Source organism: Leptosomus discolor, chromosome 18, assembly GCF_034619465.1.
Source record: "Leptosomus discolor isolate bLepDis1 chromosome 18, bLepDis1.hap2, whole genome shotgun sequence".
In the NCBI taxonomy this organism is placed as follows: domain Eukaryota; kingdom Metazoa; phylum Chordata; class Aves; order Leptosomiformes; family Leptosomidae; genus Leptosomus; species Leptosomus discolor.
The window spans coordinates 7,574,806-7,601,846 of NC_141408.1; the positions used below are offsets into that span (position 1 = coordinate 7,574,806).

The following is a 27,041-nucleotide window of genomic DNA, read 5'->3' on the forward strand; positions in this document are numbered from 1 at the left end:
TCTGACAATCTGAACTGCAGATTGTATTAGCACTCCAGAGATATTTTACGTATGACATTACATCCCTAAGTGCATGAAACAAGCTACATGTTTCTAGGAGCCACCGAAACGCAACCACCGCTCTGGTGACAGAACTACGCAGAGAGGGATTTCTTGTGCTAAACTTCGGTGTAACAGAGAGCAGTGAATTAATTTAACCTTGGCAGGGTTGCTGTTTCACAGGACAGAAGGACTCTACTCCAAGCAAATAGGTCTCACTGTACTGATTAAAGACAACAAACAGAGCAATGAAACTGAGACCAACGACACCTTGGGAATACACAGCACGCCCAAAAGCACTGCAGGCAGCAGACATTGGTACTTCCTTGAGCACCTACGACTGCCAAGCATGTACTTCAGGCGATGTTCAAGAACAGGAGAATCCCATACGTACACATCTACCATGAAACACAGAAGTGATTGGAGCCCTAATGAAGGCGGGGAGAAGGCTGGGAAGATGACTTGTCAAACAACACTACTGAGACCTTAACAAAAAGAACTGTCAGCGTATCATTTAATAGTAGATGTTGTCACTGCTAGTCCATGTTACATTTCAAAAGAAGTCATTAGTGCTAGAGACCACTTAATATTATTGTTTGCATGCAGAAACTACAAAACAGGTCATGGAATTACAGGAAAGGTAACTACTTCCAATCCTTCCCCAGGACACATTAAAATGACTGATGCTGGCCATTTAAAATCATCTGCACAGCTTTGTAAAAAAAAATAAAAATAAATAAATAATAAAAAAATCGCTATACATTTAGATCCAGGCACATGAAAGCACTACTGAAATGAGCAGAGCAGAAATCAAAGACATTATCAATGTTTACTATGAGTCTGGAGGACAAATAAAATACTTGAACACAAAATCCCAACACCAAAGTACCAATTATTCAACATATAGATAGAACATGACGGCATGTTGAGAGGAAATAAAACTAAGTCTTAAATTGTGAAAGGACCATTTCTAGAATGTAATACATCTATTACCATAATAGTATTAAAAATTAGCACACTCACATACCCACAAGCTACCTTTTTTCTCTCAATTCCACAAGTCCTACACAGCAAGCATCACAGACCATGGAGTTATTTTTAATCCCACCTTTAGACATAAGTGTAGTTATCAACCCCGTTCCTACACTGAGTTAAGTTCCTTCATTAAGTACGCTCACTTTTTCCAAAGGCACAGTCTTAGCAAACACTTTCAGGACACCGTTGTCTACAAACACCTAAGAAAAGACCATTCACAAGCTGCTTTCATTAGACAGACAGACGCTACACTATCACACACTCTATTGCTGCATTCATAACCCGACAGTCAAAAACAGAACACGTAAGACTTCCCAAAATAAGTTTACGGTAGTCAACAGAGCAAAAACCATCTCCACATCACTCCTACCAGTAACAGGCAGCACAAGCTCAATATTATTGCAGAGAAATCAACACAATTGGACTGCACACCTAATTCTTTATACCTCAAGACTACAGAAGCTAACTTTTTATTGTAAGGTTTTAACTTAAAATAACAAAACCAGGTTTCAGTAGTTACATACTGCGTTCTAATTCTTAAAAATAAATCTGCCTACTTCCAAAACCCACTATTGAAACAAATGGTCTTTTCCACAAAAGGAAAATTCACAGACTATGTCATTCTGTCTAGGTAAATTTACTAATACAAGCCTTCTCAATGCTACCTTAGCTGGATGGTTTCCAATAAAGTTAAAGACAGTTTAACAGAAGATTAGTGCTGCATCCAACTCTCCAGGGAATATTCGAGCTTCAGTTTGTTTAATAATGTTTAAATGAAACCATGCAACCTCAGCTAAAAATGTCACTGCAACTTACAGCAATTGTAACAAACCTTCAGCTCATCCAACTGCTGAGGATATTTTTAGTTTAATAGTGTTACTTAAACTTAATGCTGCTTATATGGATTTATGACTCCACTATTCTTTTAAATTCACATCTGTCCAGGTAATGATTTGTGTAGTGCCTTCCAAAGCAGTCCTGTGCTGGAAACCACCCTCTCTGCATTGCTTTCACTCCACATACTTACCACCAAGTCACCCCAAAGTTTTCCTTTTAGAGTAAAACTGTATCTGAAGGTGAAACAAGAGCAAGCCTCGATGTCCAACACTAGACTTAAAACTTACTTTGCCACCCATATAAAACTGATCTGAATTTCAGAGAGGATCCCTGCCAGCTGTGTCACCAATATAAAAGGGAGCCGCAGGGAATCTGTCTCAGAAAAAAATATGCTACATTTATGTAGAAGCCTAGTGTAAGATACCCACATTCTGGACATTAGATACAAGGTTCTATTTAAAACAGGAAGGCAGAAAACACAGCTGAAGTTAGTCCTCCTCATCCTACTTAGAACTCACTGGGGTGCGTAAAAACAAGGTTAATTATCTGAAGTATTTACTGTCTAATACTCAAATTCTGTAACATTTACATGTGCTCCATCAGCTACTCTCAAATGTAAAGTCTGCTTTGTATAAAAACTGCAGTCCAAATAGTATACATAAACCAATAATTTACATATCACAATTTGTCTTGAGGCAGCAGATACTGTTCTTTTTGCTAACCCATCCTGCACATCTTCTGATGTATCTTAAGTTCTGTTTAACTAAACTAACGCGGAGGAAATCTACCCTTACAGTGGAGCGTTAGCAAGTTTTGCAGACACATTCTCTATTCTCTTTAGAAACTTTTTTCTTTCCACATCCTGTAGCACTAATCCCACCCCCACTTTCTTGTCTTTACCTTGGAAAGTTTTAAAATGCATTGTGAGTAACGTATGGTTCAACGTACAGCACAGCCTCCGACATCTGAAAACAAAGGTTGTACTGAAAAGCACAGGACAACTTTATGCAACGAACACCCGTGCAAAATTCAGCTAGCTGGGAAGCAAATACCTGTCTCAGCAAAAGTTACTCTGTTGTTACAAGACTGTTAGTGAATTTATCAGGAGTCATCATAAAAGCACGACTACATAACTGACAACACCGGTTATTGATACTTTCGCTTGTTCACTTCCCATTTTGGAAAAAGCGACAGAAGGATACAGGTATATCAAAGTCAATTCCTCACTGATCGAAGTACCCACGTTGCATACTCTACCACACCTCCTTAGAGACTCATGAATCTCAGCTAAGGTTTGCACAAGTTACTGCAATAGTATGTTTTATTCAAATATTGTAAGAAAGTAGTTAAAATCTTCCTTAATACTTTTTTTTTTAAAAAAGATACAACACTAGGAATGCTATTGAGGTCAAGAATATAAGAACTGTCATGCACTGCAGCCTCTGTTGGTACCAGTAACTAACTTGCACCTAAAGCAAGAACCCACAGAGTAACTTATCTTCCCATCTTTCAGCATATGGCTGCTCTCCAACACGCTTGCAAAGAAGTTTAAAGATTTACAGATGCACTGAAGAGAAGCAACACCAAGGTTTATGAGCAAGCACTGCTGCTTAAGATGCAACAGTTCACACGTGAATGCTAAGCATTGTAAGAAACAATATTCATTTTGAAAGGAGCTTGTTTAAAGGTTAAAAGAAGTGGTTAGTCAGGCTTAATGGATTTATTACAGCTTATATAACATAATTACTATATACCTTGCCTGTGATATGTGTAACAAGAGTGAGCACAGTAAATGCATTTTAAATTCCTATTTAATATTTATTAGGCAAGTCAGACCAGCCACAAAAAATACCTTCCTTTACAATGCTTCTTCCCCTACCCTTAAAAATCCAAGCACAATTATGCAAAATACAGAATGAGATACAAAATGCAGCTTTCAAAAGCATGCAGTTGTCTGCTGCTCTAAAGGATAAGAATAAAAGCATAGCATTTGAACCGTCATTGCTGCACAAGTCATTCAGGCAAGAGACACTTAGTCTCTCCATATCTTACTTGTCTCAACACTAAAATGAATATAAATTCTAGTCTACATCAGACAGATGTTTGATAAATGATCTAAGATACTCTATAGAAGTTCTATAAGCTACTACTAAAGAGCTGCTTTAATCAGTGACAAAGACAAAATCCCAATAGTTTAACTGAGGGTATGTGGAGTTAATCTGCCATGGCCACTATCAACTGTCAGCCAATTAACGTAATCTATAACAAACTGGACACAGAAACAACGCGCATAGCCGTTTTCTTTCCTTTCCTCTTACTAGAGAAAGCAGTGACTGCTGAAAACAAACCCGTGATTCAGTAACCTCTATTTATACCAGAATCACAAAAGTAACATGCAAATCATCACTGCCATTAGCATGAGTAGCAGTAACAGCACCAAAAAGCTGATAAAATATTTATGTCTCAAAAGCCTAAAATATTTCATTTAGCTACATGAAAAGAAACTTTTTTCTAGCTCACAGGTGACCGAAAAAAGAAAAAAAAAAAAAAGCCAAATCAAGGCAGAAAGCAGAAGACCACAATGTATCAACAATGCTGAAAACCAAAACAGGAAACAAATTACTGCATAAGCAGGAAGAAAAAAAAAAAAAAACACAACACACAACCCAACAAAGAGGATAAAAAGTTCAGTTAAGGTGAAGGGTCAAGAAACTTTGAGCTCATCTGACTAAAGTATCTTACAATATAACTAGTAGGGCTGGCACTTTTTCCCAGAATTGTAAGCATCAAAATGCCCTCAATACTCTACAAACACACACACACAACCTGAATTTCCAATGTCACTACTGGATGAGAAACAGCTTGCTATGTCAGTGCCTTATAAAACACCAGCCCTGCAGATCTCAACTATACAGAGCAAGCGATAATTTGCAACCATCAGCATAACATTGCATTTATTCTTTACTAAAAATAACCAAACCTGAATTTTAACAAAACAGACAACTTGATCATCCTTCAGCAAGCAAACAAGCTTCATCTACCTCAAGCTCTTCCTGACTTTCAGCTCAGGTTTCAATAGTTCTAATATTTCGATTTTTAAGTGACAATTTTACAGGTTCACTATCAAACTCATAGGGCATATAATTCTCTAACCAGACAATTATCTTCCCTGTAATCACTTGCTCAATATTTCCCCCAGGAATCTTCATCCTAGTTATACATGGAAATTTTATTACTTTTTTCATTAGTCTTTATTGTGACTTAATGGCTGCAGTTATGAAGTTGTCAAGAACTAAAGCAATTACTAAAAAGCTTCGAAGAGGCAAAATGTGCAAGTGAATGTAAAGCATGTTTGGGAACAACCCCAACTAGGAGGAACAAACTGCAAAATACAATTGAGATGAATGAACCAGCTATGACTAAAAAGACAACCTCCACACCCACCCACTCCTGCCAACAAGGAATCCACTTGAGAATATTTTGGGGGAGACAGACAAAAAAATCCTGCCTCCCCTAACAAAAAAAAAATAATCCACTCTTTTTTCATAACCAGAGTATCAAAAATGGCACCATTCAAATTACACAGTGTATCTCACTGAAGACTTAACAGTCTTAACATGACATTTACCAATAACAGGAATTTAAGGATAACAACACCACAGTTTTGCTATTTTTTTTTTTTTTTTAAATCAAATTATTCAATCCAGTTGTATATTTTTCCTCCTACCTATTCTTTGTTTTTTGGTAGTAGTGGCTCATCCTGGGGATGAAGCTTTTCTTGGTTCTATTAGACCTAACCATAATGCATATCAAAGGTTTAACATTTTGTGTGCAGAGAGCAGAAGAAGATTTAGTTATTACAATAGGATTTGCCAATTTTCTGTAACGTGAATACTTAGCATTTATGTGACGCTTTTAATCTTCAAAGAGCTTACTTCTCACAGCTACCATCCTCAAAAAGAATGCCATTAAGTATTACTAGCCTGTTTTATCCATCTGTGAAGTATCTCCATCAGGGCACACACTGTCACATTGCTATTTGGATTATGTTTGCTTCAAGCAAAGCTAATCAGTACATGTTCTGTGACAACCCTCCCCGCAAGACTAGTGTGGATAGGAATTGCTACATAATAGCCCCAACAGTGAAATAATCCTCCCACCATCTGAGCACTTAAATCTTATTGGCTATATTTTATATCCTCAGGAATTAAAGGAGCCTAGTTTTATATGCTTACTAGTCCAACCCTTAAGCCATAGAAGAAACCTGAAAATTCAGAAACCTCTGCAGATCACTAAAAAAAAACCTTTACCACATATACGATCGCAAATTTAAATATGATAGACTGCAATATTGGGGGTAAAAGTAATTACTGTTGTCAGTTAAAGAACCAGTAAACTCATTCTCAGTGACTGGACAAAGTGATTTCTAGCCCTAGTTAATCACAGGATGCCACCTTCCCCGGCCACAGGCCCCTGCCAGGGCATTTATCTCTTCTTCCAAGATGAGGTGCTGCTACTGCTCTAGATGCTTTTAGTAAATTATTGCTCACCTCGGAGAAAACACACGCAGACACCTGACCAGCACAGCTAGGCATGGAAACAGTACAGAAAAACAAAACGACAGGAGGCAGAGGTACAAGTTTTAAGTGGTTTTAAACACAAAGCACAAGCCATCTCGTGGCAACAGCAGCAAGAACCCTGAACTCCCCTCCAAAAGACAAAAGCATGAGCAAAAATGAATCAGGAGTCAGGGAAGCCCTGGAAGTAAGCAACCCTGTCTGGGACGCCTTCCTTCACCCGAGCATAGTCATCGCTCATGGCCCAGTTTCTAACCTCTTCATTCCTCATTTTTCTTTCCTTTTCCATTACTATTTTCTTCTGATACTTCTTCATAGTTTACGTAGTCTGGACATGATTTCCTAGGATGATGGTTTCAGCTCTCAAACTTTTCAGTATTTGGAATGGATAGTTACTCCGATTCAGATTAGATACAAAGCTGTGCTCTTCTAAGCTGTCCCCTCCTCAGTTTTCCTGGCAAACACACTGGAAGTTTGTATTGTCATAGGTGAGCAGAACAGCTTCTGTCACAATTCAGAAAAGCTGTTTCCACTTTATTACCACCACGAAAATCATCTAGACATTTATGCTCGGTAAGATACACAAAATTACACTATATAACTCATTTCCAAGAAACAAACACCTATTAATATGAAAGGCAAAGGCAAATGCCAACTATGTAAATGCAAACACCATGTAAGGATATCGCTACAAAACAAATTGTGATATAACAAAGATTTCATGTCCTGTCTCCCAACAGTGTCAAAGATACCAAATGCAGCTTTACTACGAATTGCTCTTTAATTTTAAGAATGTAGTCTAAGCCTGAAAGTTAAATATAACCCACAACTTCGGCGTAGGAAGGCAGCGTTTCCTATAGCCTTTAGTGAGGACTAAAGACAAGAAGTTCTGATTTGTGATTGCGGGTGTAGTTTTGATCAAGTATTTACTCAAGTGTTAGTCTCCGGTAGCTAAAGAGTCAACTCTAGTTAAGCATAGTACATAAACACTATGATAAGTAAAGAATAATAAAAGATTCAGCTATTTATACACTGCTAAATCTTAATTTCTAAACTTAGAAGAATAATATTACCCACTTGGAATTCAGGTGTTTTGGCACAAGCACATTACACACATGTATGTACACATACAGCTGATGGACAAGAGGCTCTGTATTTCTAGAGCTGTATCCCCAACTCTCGGGACTCTTTAGACATCTGTCCAAAATATAACCTCAAACTCAGACGCAAAGTAAACTATTCTAGTGTCACATGACAAATTCATGTCTTCCGTTACGCTGTTACAAACACGCAGTAACAGGTTTGCTTCGCAGTCTGTGAATGGCTGAAAAATAAAAGCGGAATCACAAATAGAGACACTAGCCTATGTAGTCTAGAAATAAAATAAAAACTAACGTGTGGTTAATTCTGGGACTCCATTACATGTTTAGCAGAACTCCCAAGAAATTAATCAGAGATGGTTTTTAACAGACAACAGCAAACAATTATCATCACTATTTCCAAACTCCATTTCCACTGCTGCGCCTCCTGTTAAGAGAATTCTCCACCAACGCTCAAGGACCAGTATTTTGAAGAACTATCCTGAAAGACGCCATACTAGTTTTAAGTATTTCTGCGCTCTATTACAAAATCTATCTCTAAAAATATCCATTGTTAGATATATACTGTTCCTAAGGTCATACACTCAGAAAAATGAAAAGGGGTATTTAGATACACCATGTAAGAGCTGCATGGGAAAACACCTCCCAGTAATTTTACTGCCGCTGACCAGTTTAGATTGATGTGATGACTCAAATGTCAGAGTTTCATGTAAACACACTGTCCATTGTTTAAGAGAAGAGAAGCACAGAAAAAGAAAAGGTATTACGACGACTCAAGACCAAGGAGCTACAATGCCGTGAACAGCGTCAGCAGTTGGAATCTGTCCCTGAATCCCTGAAAAGACTCACAAGATATCCCCAAGGACACTACAGTCTCTATTAGAAGCAGTACATTTACATAATAAATTATGAACATTTTATATTAAGAGATACTTATCATATATTTTATATTCTGCTTTTTAACCCCTATTTGTGTAATACTCTGGCTTCCACAATTATGTAGCCAGTGTTCTATATCAGAATTAGTGCATATTATGGTTCCCTCCTGCTTTAACCTATCTACACTGCAATCTACTCATTATTTAAAGAGTAAGATTAGTTCACACAAGACATTTACACAACTGTTCTTTAAGCAACGTGATCAGAAGACAACGCTGAATTGAAGGTAACACAAAAAAAGTGGGGAATTTGTTAGCGGCAAAAATCCTTTAGGAAAAGAAAAGTCATGTTGTTAGCTGCAAGATTGGGAAACAGGGACCAAAAAGTTCTTGGACTACTTTTCCACTGATACCAGCCTTCGTCCACATCCTCACAGAATACAGAACAGGCTATACTGACTGCACTAACTGCTGCTGCTGACTTTTCTTAACGCAACGCTGCTTCAGTTATGCAAAGTGCCAATTCACTTTTCTAATTTTTAAACTAAAATCTGGGATTTAACTGTATCACATTTTTAGGGAAACGTAGCAAAAATCTTCACAAGACGAGGAAATTTCCAGTGCAGAATAAGGTTCTGTTTCTGGATAACACCTCACAACTAGAAACATGAATTGAAAGGAAGTGCTTCTTCAGCCCAAAATAGATTCACGATGCCATCTTCAAGTTCATTTTTAGAACAAATTTAATCTGCAAAACTGAAGTTTTCATAATTACTATCCCAATACTTTCAGCTTTTTCTCTACATCCACAGACCTATTAAATCTGGCACTTCCTGTTCTGCTTAGGTTTCCGAGGTTCTTCCACATTTTCTTCATTCAAGGTTTCAGAATTTTAAAAGAACAAATTTTCCAAACTAACGCGGCAAAATGGATCATTTAAAACAACTGTTGAAAAATTCAACTATATCAGTCTTGTGATCATTTGTAGAGTTCCACCAAGACAGTAGCATATACCTGTTAAAGTACTCCAGTTCATGACTTGCTGCCAAAGCAGTCTGCCACAGGACAAAACCTAAGCATTTTCATCACTAGAAATTAAGATAAGGAATATCAATTCAAAACACAAAAGAAATGTAAGCATACATTCTATATTAAATACTTAACATGAAATTAAATTGTATGAGTGGATGACAACTGAAAGACCAGCTAACAAAAAGACAGATACAATGTGAATAAAAGACGACAGTTTGTGAGGAAGAATTCAAAAGGGCTTGTAATAGGTTTTATTTTTAAAAGACAAGGACTACATTTTTATACAGAATGCAATTCTCTCTTATTTTGGCCTGACGACATTGCCTTTCCTAACTTCTGGGTCCAATTCAGACTCTAAACTAAGTGAAACAGCTTCAAAGGATTTGGACATTAAAAAAAAAAAAAAAAAGTCATCAAAATAACTGTTATACAAGACACTGAAAAGTAGAGCTTCATTCTCCCTTTGTAGTTGATGTCAGAAGCCCTCTGGCGACTGATGTGGCTGCCCCGCTCCAGACCACTTCTACCCTGCCCTTCTCTGAGGCTCATGACATGCACCTGCAGAGAACCTGACCAGAAAAGAAGTCAAATCCCTTTTTAAGTACAGAACATCACACTGACTGTTTAAAACCATTCCAAAAGTCAGAGTTGGAGCGTATGGCAGTGTGCAAAGCCACATGATATTTCTGCCCAGCTCCTCAGTTTGTTCTAAGTTACCCACCACCAGTAAGGGGCTGCCCTGTTAGTTTCCACAGCATCCTTGTCCCCGGAACGCTGGACAGTTTGCAGCGCATTCCACCTTAATGCATTGCTGAGCATTAACCTCTGCAGCTTATGAATACCACGCCAGAAAAGAGATCGGTATTTTGCCCCAAATACACCACACGGTAAGCACAGGGAGTTGTTAGCCTCATCAGCACAGTTCCATGTGATAGGAGAGGCTTGTTATATGTTGGAAAAGGCTAAAAGGAGAAGGGAGAGGAGGATCTAAACATCTTAGAGATGGGGCATGTCACTTGATATGCCAAGTGACCCCCCTGTGATTGCTAATCACTTCAGCGGAGGTAATGATTCAGGTAATTAACTATTTCAGTGCTTTTGCCATTTTTACATTAAGTAACACATACAATGGGAAACAAACCCTGGTCATTACAAACTGCCCGGATTACCATTTGTCCAAACCCTTCTCAGGCATATCCTATTTTGCCTCAAAGCCAAATAAAGGCCTGGTTGCAAACATTAGCATAGTTTTAAAATAAAGTTATTTTATTAAACTATTATTTAACCAAGAAACACACATCTCTCTCCTAGAACTCAGCTACATGTCAGCATTACACTAAAATAATGAAGGAAATTTTTTTTGTCATTGTTTTTAAACAAATTTGACGAATCACTACCAAAACTGTATGCAGACATACTTTGTTTCAAACCAAGTTCTGAACCCATATTACACCCATTAAGAATCAGAAATCCAGAAGAGCTTCCACACCAGTTTAATAAAGCTGCAGTTAAAACAGAGGCACTCTTTCCAAACACGTTCCTACCTATCAGGACTACGCCAACCCTGCTCCACTATAAATACAAGCTCATAAAAACCCCCACTTCTCAGAGGTGTTAAAATTCATTACCTAAAAAAAGAAATGCTAAGTATTATTACACGGCTAAGCTGAAAACACTACAGCTGTACAGACACAGTCATCACTAACAGAAGTAAGATGTCCCTAAAGAAATCAGAAGAAAGAATGTGCACTCTTTAGGCAAGCAGGGTATTTTTATTCCAGTAAGTGCTAGCAATAATACAGCATTCAAAGTTTTGCGAATCAGACCCTTTCAAACTCTTAGGCAGAATCTACCTTAATGGATTTTTCTTCTGCATTCATCCTTGCCCAAAGGCTTCATTGTCTCATTATGTAAACGACATTTTCATATGAAAATTAAATGGTAAAGATGCTTTTTGTAGTTCTCCAATACTGCAAATATCACATGGACATTCACAGTAATTCAGATTAAGTATAACTTAAAGAAAAAGCAACTGCTTCAAGCAATGTAACAAATTAAGAAATAACTTGGGTTTAAATACTTAAAAATATAAAGTCTTATTTAGAATTAACCTCCAGAACTTTATTTCCTTTACAGAAACTTAAACTAGGAAATAATTGGTTTTATTACAAACAATATCAAAGACTAGATTGTAAAATGCAGTTCTGAGAACAGGCATGCCGACCCTGAAGACCTGCATACACACCTTCAGCGCACTTTCCATCTCACTAGATGCTCCTTGTAGAACCCAGCTAGCTGTCACCACCCCACTGCAGCTCACCTGAAGAGAGGCTGGGCAGTTCAAATCAAACACTGTAAGCTCCAGAGTAGCCTCCACTGAACACCAAGTCCCACACGTTGCTCAAAATAATTTTGTAAGTTACCACCACCTAGGCCAGCACTGCCAGCTACCTGGGGTGCAGTAACAGGGTGGGCAGCAAACACCACCGTGATGACAAAGGCAAAGACTTCCCAGTCAAGGACAGGCAGAAATGCTCTCACACTACTTCTACTCATTAAGAACACCACTTCATAGGTGCCCCTCAGTACCCAACTCTGTAAGGTTCCACGGCAAGACACCGAACATTTCTTGGTGCGCTCCCAGTCCCTCAGTCAGCAGCAGTAAAACCAGACTGCAGCTCCCAACCCACGGAGGAACACAGCACCTAGCTGGCCCAGGAGGACTAAAGCGGATGCACAGCTCCCTGTTGAGCAAATCTTTAAAATTAACAGACTAAATAACGCAGGAGGCCCTAAAAAACCCAACTGGGTAGCTCTGGTTTACAACAGGTCTTGAAATAACTTCAGTCAGTGGACAGAAACAATTCTGGTATTTGAAAATGCAGCACTTGTTCTACCCCACTTCCTCTTCCTTTCTTGATGCTCACTGCGTTTTGAATTTCTTCTCGGACCAAAACCAAGCAGGATTATTTTAAAAATAATTAGTAGCTAGGTCATACAAATGCCATGGTGAGAGCTCAAGGACACAACTCATTAGACCTACCTCCCATTCTCCATATACCAAATTAGTTAGAACGAATGTATGAATACACAACCTAACCAAAAATACACTCAATTTTGAGAAGATATTCTGTCATTTTTAAAATTAGAGACATAAGTAACATCTGCTTTTTTCAAATACAGAAAAATCATAATCAGTCCTATTGCAAAGCAGCAGTTGTACAATAATCTTAATTTACAGACTTAAATAGGCATATATATCACGCCTCACCTGAACACACTACTTGCTAATGCTGTGTTCTTTTTTTATTCTCACAAAGCTTGTCATCCCTTCACAAGCGCATTTTTTGAATGTGATTTCATTTTTTTGAGTACTAAAGAACTGAATGCCTTACTTATTTTATGAAATGAGACAGTAGGCTGGCTTCCCTTTGAGCTGAAGAAAGGGGGTGAGGGTTGTTTTACTCATTTCTCCCACTGTGCCAGTAGCCACAAAGCCTAATGCTGTTACAGGTCAAGTACAACAGGGCCCAAGTAGCCCCCTCTTTTTTTTTTTTTTTTCCTCCTTTCACATTTCATTAGACATGCTTCAGATCATTTTGAAAAGCTTCCTAGTTTTTATTTTTGTCTTATTTTGGTTCTGCTGTAGGACCCTGTCAAGTAGATTTAGGACCCTGATGTTGTATTTCATAAAAACAAGACTTTACAAAATTTGAGATGAACAGAAATATTTCATATAATCTATCAGGTTGGAAAGTATCTCAGGAGGTCACCTAGTTGAACCTTGTGCTTGAAACTGGGTCAACACTGAACTCAAACCAGCTGGCACAGGGCTTTGCCCAGGCAGGTCTTGAACACCTCTAAGGATGAAAGTTCAACAACTTTCTCTGGGCATGTCTATTTATTTTTTTTAAAAAAAAAAAAAAAAAAAAAGACCTGCTGTTACAGGAGTAAAAACTAGGCACTGATTAGAAAGAGGTGACCATGAAAATTACTGACTTCATTGATTACAAAATGAGAAATACAGCAGAACAAGCAACAGTTATATGAGCTATGAGATACACAGGCATATAATCTATAAAACAAATAAATGTTTTGAGTACTCAATTTTAGTCTGCATCAATGCAAGAAAACATATTACGTATCTAATAGCCTGATAGCATACTTTTAGCTTATATCAAGACATTTAACACACAAAATGAGGATTTGTTCAACTTATCTTTTAACTTCCAGCCACAATGGCTGGAAGGATATTATCTATTTACACTCATTTGGCAGCTTTCCTGACCACTTTGATTTGAATCTCTAGTAACATGCCAACAAGACAAAAACACATCTAATATTATGAGACTACAATTATTTAAAAAAACAGTTCACCTGTTGAAGTGAGAAACCAGAGGACTCCCAACATCTACTGAATCACATTTCAACATTTTGAGGGCTTTTTGCTTTAAGATGCTCAGCCGTTCCTTGTTTATGAAATGCCTACATTCATAAATCCTCTTTTATCAGACTTACATCACTGTGTGCACATCCAACATTGGAGCACTTACTCACCGAGTTATGCCATGCTTGGTACAGCTGGACTTGAGAAGCATCTAAGAATTACCAAAAACCTACTAAAAGACGCGCGATCAGCTCCTTCAGAACCACGGCACTCACAGAAGCCTAAGCAGGAGGCAACATTTTCCTCCAATTCTAAGTTTTCAACTGGTATTTCATAAGGAACTTCTGAAGACCACAAAGGCATCTCAGGAAAGGAAACTTACTGTGAGTTGACTTAAGTTCACTATACAAATGTTCCTCATTTCCAATAGGAAATAACATGGGCAGTTACAAGTAAGAAGAGATTGAAAACCACTGAGTACATGTCTCTAAATTTGGAACCTGAAGTAAAAGAAGAGAAAGTGGTCACTGTAACTTAGGAGATGAAGAATTGCAGACAAATAACCTCTAGCAGCAGCCTCTTCTCATCAGTTTGTGGAAGCTGAATTCCCCAAGTCACTTGTGCACTGTAGTACGTGTTCAGCAGAGACTACTGAGGTATCCTCCCAAAACAAGCACCAGAACTGAATGCCAAAGTTGTGAAATAATTACTGCTCTGTGAATTTGAGCAGCTACTTGCAGCTCTAGAGATTTATAAACAGGAAGTGTGAAGCTATGCATTCATACCTGCTTTAATCATATGACAGAGCCCTAAAGCCATCAAACACTGGCTGACATAACAAGTCTCGCTGTATAATCTAGACTGTTTCAACAGTGGATCCTATTCATCCTGATAGCTGAGAAGAAAAAAAGAAGGCTGAGAGAAATCTAGGCATTTCCATCACGTGCATCTGAAAACTCTCCTTAAACAGAAGGACACAGGTTTGTACCCCTAGAAAACAACATACCCTGAAAAATTCACCTACCTATGGTGTCCACGCACTGTTTTGCAGATACGAGAGAAAAAGCAGAACAACTGCCTTCATGGGATATAGAAAGAGGAAAATGAACCACTAAAACAGTTCCCTGATGACTTACCCTAAAAAGGCATCTGGGATTTAAAAAGTTAATTTCATAATCTGGAGTAACAAAAAATAGTCTTCTGTGGGCTCAAGCGTTGAGTCCGTGGATTTTGTCACCAGGCCGAGATCAAGACAACCTCAAATAGATGATTATATATTTGCACAAGTTTTCCATCATCCTTTTTCCAGATTTATTACATCTGTATGCTTGAGGGTGTTAATCAGACACCAGATACATATGCCTTGATTTAAATAAAACAAATGTAGCTATTTCTCAAATTCAATCAAGACACAAAAGGTCATTAACAAGATTTATCCTCTGCCCGTCACACAACATCAGTCATTATTGGACAGCGTACTAACTAACCTTTTTGTGGATTAAAGTGGGTTTTCACTGCTTTGACAGGCTTGTGTTCTCCAATTGGTGGCATCTTTGAGACACACAAACAGGAAAGAAAATTGTCTTCAACGACATTTCACGACCTCTCCAGAGGCAAATCCTACAGAACTCATACACCTGCACACTTCGCCTCAACGTTAGCTGATGTTTTTAACTGCATGGGCATTTTTGAAATATGATGCTATTTTGGTTCTTTCTTTTTGCTCTTTTTCTGAGAGACCATTGTGCACAAAACAAAACACAATGAAACGGATCTATCGGAAGCCACTCATTTCTCCAAACAGTGCAGTCACTGACCACACTGACACTGTGGCAGTTCCCCTGTCCCCCATCCCAGCATACATGCAACAAAAATTTTACCTTTAAGCAGAAAGAAAACCGTGCCTTCCTCTCTAGCACAGATATGACAGAGCCATGATTATTCACTGACATTTCTTGTTGAAGTGGTTACCTGACTATTTAGCATACATAAACTGAAAATGGCCTAAGTTAGCATGACCTGCTCTAAGTAGTGTTAACAGAAACTTTGACAATAGATTCTATAGTCTCCTAATTTTCAAGTACCTTCATAAATTTACATTCAGACTGCGATTATATTCTGAAAGTTACATAAGCAGAATACATTAACAGTCACTGGAAAATACAGTCCTTAGGGATCTGAAATAAACTGGCCACCAGGTAGCCATCTCTTCCGTGGGGAATTCTTACTAAAATATTCCATACACAACACAGCATAGTGCAGGAGCTGCTGTAACAGAAAGTTTTCCTTTTATAAAGTTTTATGGGCCCAAAGTCAGCCCTTTAAGGACTCGGGTGCCAAGGCTGCCAACAGAACAAGTAAAAGGTAAGGCAGACTTTAGAGGCACAAGGCAAGGCCTAACACCAGTCAATTCTCAGAGAGCGAGCAGCCAGATAGCCTGAGGAACAGAGTCAGGAATCGGAGGCAGATGTTGGAAAAGGCATGGAACCGAAAAGGGATAGTGACTGGGCTAGGGAAGCCTGCCTGACCTGCAGCACCACCCTAGGACGAAACCTACTGTTGGAGCTTAAGGCCAAGATAAAAAGCAACAAACTCAAGAGCTGCATTGTCAGTTTACCATCACAAACTTAAGTTTGACAAAATAACCAATAATCTCATGCCCAGTTTGGAATTATGCACTTCTGTTACTTCATCTATAACGGCGTGTCTGTGAACTTCACCTCCTTACAAAGAAGTCATCCTCAGAAGGAGGTCCACAGGGTCAGAAAGAGCTCTCACCACAAGTTCAGAACCTGCACCTTTTCTGCAGCAACAGGCAAAGTAGTGCCTCTGGCTACTACCAATAAGATGACTGTAGTTTGGTAATATTCATAACAAGAGAAGAGATGTCTAAAATAGCATCCCTTGCTTTTCACTCCCAAACTACACAAACAGACACACATTTTACAGGGCATGAGGGAAAAAGGGAGACTAACAAAACTCAGTGTGACCAGTACTGGTGGCCACAAGACAACTTCATCATGCCCATCCACAAGGCCACATCATCCACAGCGCAGTCAGCTGTCTGTGCCGATGAGCAGAAAAAAAAAAAAAATTGCAGTACTATCTCATGCTCAAGGGTAAAAAAGGCCATTAACACTGGGCTGCTCTCACATTTTCATCTCCTTGAATAGAAGTTACATTTTAGCTACACAGTTATTTATATTGTGAGTGTTTAACCACAAAAACTCTCCTCACCTTCACAGTCTTTGGTTACTTCCAAAATGGAATTGCACTAAATCAAATCGCAGCCATTCACAACTTAAAAGCCACCCTTATTTTTCTGAAGCTTACAGAACCAGCAGCACTCATTGCATTCTGAATGATTACTACATCTACAGGTACAATTAACCACTACTGATTACATATGAGGAATTCACAGTTGAAGAATTTGTACAACATTACCTAACACAAATCTTTCTCAGCATTTAACAACCAAGACACGACGTTAAGAGAAGGAAGATTAATCCAACATAAATATATTTGGCTTTCTTTGTTTAATGTTTATGTTTATCCATTATCACTGTTTGTGTCCACAGAGATGCCACAAGTACCAGCATGGTTCCGTGCAAGAAAGAATGGCCTAACAAATAATGTTTTGATAACTAGCCTGTTTTACACATACAATGATTCACTGGTTAAGTAAACATGACAGTTATTTAGAAAAACATCAATTTATATTAGAGAGCCTAAAACAACCTTTCTGTTCTCCTACAAAAAAACAGTATTAAATGCCTCATACGGGTAGAATAACATCAAAGAAAAATATTACGTTAACTGTGCAAGAAATAATTTTAAATAGCTTAAAAAAAAAATCAATCTTATTTTTATGTCAAGTAAACTTCTAATTACAAAATATCCAGATCAACTTCCTATATTTTGACGCAGTATGCAAGTTAAATCTAACTTTAAAATTCACAACATTTGGTTTTTCTTATTCATGAACTTTGGAATATACATCTTGACCAAATGAATGTATCTTCTACCAAAGAGCTTATTTCAAACAGTTCCTGTTACATACAACTTCACACCTCTACCAAGCTACATTCATGATTCCAGCTCCTCTAAAAATACATGCACCAATGCTTTTAAAGACTTCCTATACTCTCACTAGAAGTGAAATTCTTCAAAGCCGTTATGTTTAAAATCAGTAACGAAAGTGAGTTCGAGTCACATATTTGTTTCTTCTGCTTGACAGTATGCTGCTCCATTTCCTACTGACATGGCATCTCTCAGAGGCTCCTCCATAAAAAAAAAATAATGAAAATCCCGTTTCACATGTTTCTTCTTCAATTAACACTCCATGTTTCTTCCCAGCTTTCCCTTATCAATCATTACATGCTTCTCAGATGTAAGCAGAAACAAAAAAGGCAGTCATGTATTGGTTTGAGCTTATGAATTTTATCAACGCTTTAAATATCAAACAGGTGAACTGCTTTAACCGTCTGTACTATGTCACACGAATGCACAACGGTGCAACAATTACAAAAAACTATCCTCCCTGCAAACCATATACTGTTGAAAATTACTGTCCCTCTTTGTCCTTGGACTCGGATATCAGTTCTAGAGCAAGGTAGCTGCCAGGGTGTAGCTTGCCTGTCGCCTTGGAGCCCTGCAGCTGCAAGCATTCAGCGTTTCGCTTGTTTATGTTTTCCCTTCGCCAGTTCCTTTCTGAATTTTCCAGGAGGAATCCAGAAACGGACTGAACCAGCAACATACATAATAAAGCCACGCAAGCTACATCCGTCTTTCAACCTCGAGATGCAGATGCGTGCTCCCTGTCGCGGACAGCAGCAAGTAAACATGCGGAGCCAGCAGGTACGAGAGAGCCGGGAGCTGACAGGCAGCGCGGGGCGAGGAGCAGCGCGGCAAGTCCTGTCACATCGGGATGGCAGGATTTCCCAACGCCGGGCTAGCTGGGAGGGCCGGCGAGGGGCAGGCAAAGGCAAGGCCGAGGACCGCGAGACAGCGGGAGGGTCTGGCGGCACCAACGCACCCGCCGGGTGCCTCTGCCCCTCACCGACCTCCCCGCCTGGCTGTGGGGCTGAGCGGCGGGAGCGGGACGGCACCGCCGAGGGTGGAGGCGGAGGGGAAAGAAGATCTTCCCCGCGGCTGCCACCCAGGCCCCATGATTAAACCAGGGGAGAGGAATAAATAAATAAAGAAATAAATTAAGGGGGGGGGGGGGGGGGGGCGGAGGAAGGGGGCGGGGAAGGAGCCTGAGGTAGAGGAACGGCGCAAGTGCCTCCGCGCCGGGGTCTGTCATGGTGGTGCCAGGAACCACCAGACGCCGCCACCGCCGCCTCGCCGCGCCGCCCGCTGACAGGGGCAGAGCGGGGCCCGGTCCCGCCGCCGCACCCACCCCCCGCCGCGCCCCCCTCCCCGGCTCGCTCCGCACCCCCTCCCCCCCTTCCCCATCCCCCCCTCCCGCCCTCACCCCTTCGCAGGGCCTCGTCGTAGCTGAGGAAGCCGATGCGGGACTCCTTGGCGCCCATGATGCCCCTCAGTCCATGGCCTCCCCCGCCGGCCGGCTGGGCGCCGCGGAGCCCGGGCTGCGCCGCTAACGACTCCGGAGCACAGGGCGCGGGCGGGGGGGGGCGGGGCGGGCCGGGCCGGCCGGGGGGAGGAGGCGGCCGCGCTCCCTCCCCGCCGCCGCCTCCATGGCGGGTCACGTGAGGAGCCCGCCCGCCGCGTCACGTGACGCGACAGGGAGGGCTGTTATGGTCCGGCACCGCCGCTCCCCCACTCTCTTCCCCCCCCCCCCCTTGGCGCCTCCTAACGGACGTCGCGCGCGCGGGCGTGTGTGTGTGTGAGTCTCTCGCGCTCCCCACCCGCCACAGGGGAGCGCCGCGAGTCACGTGACGCGGCAGCACCCCGCCTCCCCCTCGCTGCCCGCCAAAGGCGCCGGCGCGCGCCTCCCGCCTCCCCTCAGGCGGCCCCTCCTCCCCCGGCAGCCGCTGAGGGGAGCGGCGCCAGCAGCGCCCTCCGCCCCCGGGGGCCCGGGTAAAGCGGGGCCCTACCCTTGGGGCAGCGAGGGGCAGCTGGGCCGGAGGTGCCCGGCTGGGGCTACGCAGCGCGGCCGGCGCCTCGGGCCCCGTCTTGAGGCCGTTAGGCGCTCAGCCGTGCCGCGCAGGGTGCGGAGGGGAACAGCTTTCCCCTCGCACCCGCGCTTCAAAATTTGGCACTTGCGAAACTGTCACCCCTTTTCCGTAGGTGCACTTGCCGAGAGAGAGGGGCAAAGCTGCGGTGCAACGGAGCCCCGGGGGAAACGACTTCTCGCCACGATGGCAGCGTGTGTCCCGGCCATAGGTCTGCAGCCTGTGCCTCGGCCCTTCAGCCCTCAGACCTCCCAGGGCAGCGCGGTTCTCCTCAGAGTCCTCTGCTGCAAGCGTGGGGTGACAGGAGGAGGTTCCTGTTCGATTAAAATGCTTTTTCCCTGTCTGAAATAGAAACACGGACTGAATTGTAAAAGGATCAAAAATACCCATGTCCTTCGCTGTTCTTCAGCATGTTTGCTTTTAGTATTCAGTCCAATACTTACACAGAATGGGAGGATTTCCCAAATGGCTTTGTTACAACATTAAGCCTGGTAACGTACCCTGGGTCATTCCTGAGCAGAAAGTAAGGAGTTTAAAAGAAAACATTGATTTCTAAGGGCAGCTCGTTCCAAGGATTGTTCCCACAAAGAAACAGAGCCTGTGAAAACACCAGTTGCGAGTCATTCCTACGTTACGGGTTCCGTACTGAACAATCTTACCACATCAGAGCTGGAGAAAGGTCAAGCCAAAGGTACTTTCTCTCTGATGTAAGTTCACACATAGGTATTTTTATAGCAAACATTCCAAACAAATTTCATATCTGATATGCAAAGCCAGGAATGCTGCTTACAGAGAAGCTAGCTGGAAGGCCAAATTTCTCCTCGTGTAACACAACTGAAGTGCAAAGACACTACAAATGCATTAAGGTTTGTAAAACCTCCTTACTTTTTCTTCTGCCACTCTCTGAATTGTTTATCATCTTAGGTTTGTGACAAAGAATCTCGTTATTACACTCAAGCATAAAAATCTGCCACAAAGGACCTTTTGCCTCTTTGGAATATAGACTGTGGGGGTGAGGGGGGAGTTTAAGTGCTTTTTAAAAATATAAATGAAATTGTTGGAAACATACTTCGCCCACCAGCCACTTGTTACATACTTATCTTTTAAAGAGGACATAAGCTGCCTTATATCCTCTTATTCCTATGCTACCCTTACATCTCTCTTCTCAGCACAGTCCCTCACCCAAGCAGCTTTCAATTTAGATACAATATAAAGTCTTTAAAAATATTTGAGAAAATGAATTCAACAAACATGGCAACACGTCAATCAAAAGCATAAGTTGGCAATATTAGAAACAGCTGGGAAAGTCTGTTTTATCTTGTGATTAAATCAAGTATTCCAACCCCTAACAATGGCATTCCTTGTGCCGTGCTCCGTCCGTGATGGATCGCTTTTTTGAAGTATTAACTTGCAGACAAGGTTTAATTCCTGACTTCACTGCGGTATTCCTGTGTGACCTTATGTCTAGTAATAACCTTTTAATGTTTTGGTTGCTCCTCTGAATTACAAAGATAACAATACACAGAGAGTCCCGTTTTGCTTGGCAGAGAAGTTACAGAAAGCAATTAGAGCAGGAAGCAACTACGATGGTGTTGTAAGGCAGCTTCACACTAATTTCATTTTCACATCCATTTCACTATGACTATTTATCCTTGCCTCACCTCCCTTAAGTCTCTTACTTCCAGTAACTTATATTTTAAAACAGCAACAGCACCACCCCAAGCACCAAGGCACACCGCAGAACTGACAGAACACTCCCAGCCCTGTTTCAGAGAGACACAGGAGCGAAGGAACCTACCAGGCCAATTCCCATCCCATGCTATTGCAACCACTGCAGCTTAACTGTGTCCTGCACCTACCGAATGCCGTGTTGCAGCACAGATGAATTGCCGACATCCCTTTCTGTTTGTTCACTGAAACCCAGCTATCTCTTTTCAGCTTTCAAAAAGAACTCGACAAATTAAGTTCTTCCAGTTGCCCCTCTCTAAGGAAGAACATCATTCCACCAATTCTTAGCAGACTCCCTCTATGCCAGTTTCAGATCACCTTTTTGACTATGGATAACCAGACTTCTATTCCGTTTTCAGCTGAGGCCTCACCAGTGCTTTGCAAAACTTCCATTCTTATCTGTTATGTCTTGACAGAACCTCTACTTGCCGCGTCACAAACCCTGTTCTTAAGCAGCAGAGATCGTTAGGCAGCACAGGGCTTTTAATGACAACTGGATCCCTTCCTAAATCATGAAAAAACGAATGTCTAAAATTATAATTACAAGTCAGATCCTTCTACCAGCTTAAAGTAGTCACAAACAGCTGACTTGGTATTTGATGCAAATGAGGAACCAGAAACCTCTAGTGAGGAGTTCCTTCCTCTAGAGGAAGGAAAATGGATTGCAATGATGGTTAATAATGATGGTTAACATTGCATATTTTTTAAAATGCTCTTTCCAAAATGGTTAACAATGTGTTAGATTAAAGCTTGCCGCTTTTTGAAGCTAGCTAAGTTGTTTAGACATACACTGCGTTTTTGTATGACATTTTTAAAAACCTAAACTAAAATGACATCTCTTTTACGTCCCAGAGATACAAATGATGTCTGACAAGTAGTCGAATTTTGTTTGAAGGGTGCTTTAAAGTAATTTACTTGATCCATTGTATGCACCATGGCTTGACCAAATTTAATAACAAAGATATTCTAGATTGGAAAATCAAACTGGAGGCTTACGATGGCAGCGTCTTTGTTCCGATTAAATTAAGCATGTTCTCAAAGGCATTGAAGCAGGAACCTAGAGATAAGACTTTGTATGCTAACCGTGGATTGGATCTGGCAGGAAGTTTTTAATGAAGCCTTATTGGGGAGCATAAAAGTATAGATGTTGCTATTATTTAAATGTTATGTCAAAGGTAAATCAAAGTAAGATACAGTGAATTTAGACTTGTATTAGATGAATTGAGCTCCTCTCTTCTGGTAGAAAAGTGCTGTACATGCAAATCAAACTGGAACTGTCTACGTGCTCTTTTGATTGCTGTAATTTATTTAATTATTCCCTAATCACAAATTGATCCATAAGCACTTAGCGAATATCTTTAAGTGTCTTTGCATCGTTGTCAAGTATCTGTGGAAAAACAGACGTTTACCGCTGCACAGAAGCTGCAGGAGGCTTGCAGCAGCATTGCCTTCTTGGCAGAGCGGCTGTGCGCCACCAGGAGGGTGACTGGCAGTCCACAGGGCTACCAGGGACGGGGAAGGAAAGTCACACGGACAGGCTGAAGTGGGCATCTGCTCAGGAGAAGGTGTTTTGAGTTGCACTGAAAAGGGCCTGAACTCAAAAAGAGATAAGCCAAGTAACTGTGGAACTGCTGCAGTGAATCAAAAACAATTCTGAGAGGAACGATAGAAGTCTCTAGGAAACGGGAACCAAAAATGCATGTTCTAGGCCTTGCTTTATTACTTGCCTCTAAATCTCTGCCTCTCCTTCCCCACTGCCTGTCTCCTTGCCCCAGGATATTATTAATTTCTTAAGGATCAGTTGATTTTTGCAAACTACCTCAAAATACATAAATGTATTATGTTCTTCTGTGCAAATGCTGCACTCTCTTCTCCAAAATAGTTGCAGTCTTTATGTTGAGGAAGATGTAAAAAAAGAAGATACAAAACATTGGGCTACTCTTTAGTATTGATACTTCATACAAGATTAGGAAGTGGTGCTGAAGGGGTTTTCAGCACAAAGATGAAAAAGCATCCAGAGAATTAAGACCAAAGCTGGAACTGCCATAATTGTTGTACAGAATCAAAAAAAATACAAAATAGCACGAGGGGATGAGGAACTGATAGAATAATAGGAAAACTCATACCAAAGGCCTAGGTCAAGTAGAGCAGAAGAGATCTCAGATTTTGTATTTCCACAGAATAGCAGCCCATAGCACCAAAGAGTCTCTCACTTTCCGCATCTCATAAATATTTTCCTATAATTATTACTTAGTTGTAACATTTTTGAAGAGTAGCTTCGTATTATTCTTATGGATTATTTGCAAAAAGGAGAATTCTGCTAAAACATGCTGTGGGGTGGGTCATCTTTAGGAATTTGTATAGTAGGAACTGAGTAAGGGAGTTTTCTGGGGTTTTATTACTCCAGAAATTGAACTTGTGGTCATCAAAATCAAATTTGTCTCTAGGAAAATACACGAGCATGTGAATGCTCAAATTATCATTTATGGCTTAAATTTTTACATGTCAAAGGTCAGCGTTTCAGTCTGCCCTCTGTTTAAGAACCCTTTCCCTGTCTGTCTTGATCTGCTCCAGGCAACTGGAGGCAGGGAGGGGAAGTCCACCCCAGGCATTTGAACTCGGTAAAACTTCCTGCCGCCCCCCCCCCCCCCCCCCCCGAAAAGAACCTGAACAAAACCACAGTCCCACACCAGAAGCAAGTAGAGAACAATTTCCTGAAAAATGGTCACAGAGTTAAGGGTAGAATTTGTAATTGCATTTAATGGATTCTGGCCAGACAAGTCCTACTTGCTGCACTAGGATTTATTCTTTTAGGACATTTATGTGCTTTTGAAATGTAAATCCCAAATCTCCAACACAGATGCAGCTAACAGAGCTATCTTCACCCCTCAGTCTGGAAGGAAACTTGGTAAGGGACTATAAGAGCTGATTATCATCTGTAATTTGCATTTATTGCCACCAGTGAGGATTTGAGACACACTGTGCTAGTCACTGTACAAACACGAGACAATTTCTACCCCTTCCTGCTTCACAGACAGTCCTGAGTGGAGTGCAGCAGAGCACATCTCAAATATTTGAAGAGAGCAGAAGGTGGGAGAGATACCAAGGCGCAACGAGAGGGTTCGTTCACTGTAGGCCTGCATGTTCCTAGCTAAATGGTTTCATATCTTTGAGTTATAATGAACTGAGGAATGAGAAAAATACCTCGAATCATTATCTGCCAGTCTAACTCTGATGTTACCAGAGGGAGAGGGGAAAACACAAAAGGCTTCCTCAAAGAACAACAGAGCTACATATGCAAATGGCAACTTCCGTCACATCCCACATTTTCTGGGAAGCAAGTGGTTTAGAGTAGTAGTCAGAGGGTGACATTCGCTACAGGTTCATATATTGGAGCTAGGTGATCTTCAAGGTTCCGTCCAACCCAAACCATTCTACGATTCTTTCTCAGGAAGCCCCACCCTTTTTTAAATAGATTTTGTGTTTAGTTTTTAACCACAAATACTCAAACAGGATTTCTGCAAACCCAGTAATCATCCCTCTTGTTGAAGGGACACGTTAAGGAATGCAGTGCTCACCAGGGTTGCAGCATGGTGTAGCCAGGGGACTCTCAGTGAGAAGATCTGGATTTCCCCCCCTATTTTTCAGTACAAGCACACTTCTCTACACCTGCCCTATAGATCCCCTCTTCCCAGCACTCTCATGACCTGTTCTTCCCGGCAGCAGCAGACGCTGCATACCTTCCTCTTTCCTGAGGAGTCGGTGCCATGTAAGCAGGGTAGGGAGGCAGGAGAGAACAGGGTGTCTCTGTGCCGAAGGGCTGAGCTCTAGTGACAGTACAGCATGGAGGTGACGACCACTGCTACGCAGGCAATAGTGACAGCACGGCCACCCGTGGCAAACACCATACCTGTGTACAGGTTGTGGCAGACATGGGGAGAGGGGTTTGGACAACAGTGCCCAGTCCTCTACAGGAAGAGACAGTAAGGGGAGTGGAAGCATCCCACGAGCCTTATTTGAGCGGCAGACTACCTCTTTTTAATTTTGCCACCCCTTTATAAGAGAATTAATTAATATTTTTGCTGAGCCACTTCTCTCTGGATGTTTTTGTTCGAGGAGTTCATGGCAGGTTTAAAGCTACTCAGAATTGCTGCTCGTATTACTACTCAATACATAATTTCAACTCACATTATTAATAGCATTATCTACATAACCAAAGAAAATGAGGTACATCACACACATTCTTAGCTATTTTAAGGCGTGTGGGTAAGCAATCCCCTACTTTTACTGCAGTTGCCTTTGAAAGATGCAGAAGAAAACACCATAAGGTACCCTCCACTCTTGATATTCTCTTAAGCAAAGCTTCCCTGCGTGTGGAGGGTGACACAATCACACTTGAGGCTCACAAAGAAGAGTAAAAAAACCCCTTTTTTTTTCCTGACAGATTTTGCTGACATTGCTCCAACCCAGCAGTAACAGGGTGCCACAGCTAATGAAACTCACAAGGTAAGTGTAATGTGTTAGAAATTGTTATAAATATCACATCCTTCCCCATTTTCTATCGACCTGTTTGATTGTGCCATATACAGGGAAAAAGTGTGATAGAATTAATCAGCCTGCTGGAGAGAACGCTAAAGGAAGAGATGAGCTTTGGCAAGACTGTTGCTAGCATTGAAAAAGAAAACCTGTGACAAAAAAAAAAAAAAAAAGGCGGCAGACCTAAATCCAGGAGCATGTCATTCAGAAAGTGAGACATGCTATGATTTATCAACGTAACAAAAATTGATGGGAACATAGATCTCCCATTTCAAAGCGTTGTCTTTGTGTAGACTAAGAGGAGTATCTGTCATCAGGAAACAATGGGAAGAGAACTATGTTTGATAAAAGCAATTCTGCTCTCTTGTAGATGGAAAACCACTGTGTTGTCGGAATGGAAGTAAAGGATTTCTCTGCAGTTCCATCCTCCGCAGTGAAAAAAAGTGTTGTGACAAGAGGAAGTTCAAATAATTAATAACAGAAGATCAAATGAAAGGAGTGGCTTTGCAAGAAGTGACTAATGTTTACTCCGTTTCAGAAAAGTCCAAACGGCATTGTCGAAAGAGGATGCTTGCATCGCCCCCAGAGCGCAACAGCAGACCCGGCGCACAGCAGGCAGTGGCTTACCACTGTGGCACAACAGGGCAACTTTCCCTTTCAAAGAAAGAGCTTCTTTCTTCTCAGCTCAACAGCTGCTGCACACAGAGTCTCCAACATCTTCGCGGTTTGATTGTTGTATGTAGAAAAAGCAAAAC

At 41.2% G+C, this 27,041-nt stretch overlaps 1 protein-coding gene across 1 annotated transcript in view; it reads right to left on the reverse strand.

Moving 5' to 3' along the window:
- USP32 (ubiquitin specific peptidase 32) overlaps nucleotides 1–19,419 on the reverse strand; it is a 78,542-nt gene extending 59,123 nt beyond the window's left edge. The window contains exon 1 of the mRNA XM_086475413.1: nucleotides 19,362–19,419. Within this exon, the coding sequence (XP_086331539.1) occupies nucleotides 19,362–19,419 (58 nt within the window). The remainder of the gene's footprint in view (nucleotides 1–19,361) is intronic.
- Nucleotides 19,420–27,041: the final 7,622 nt, after the last annotated feature.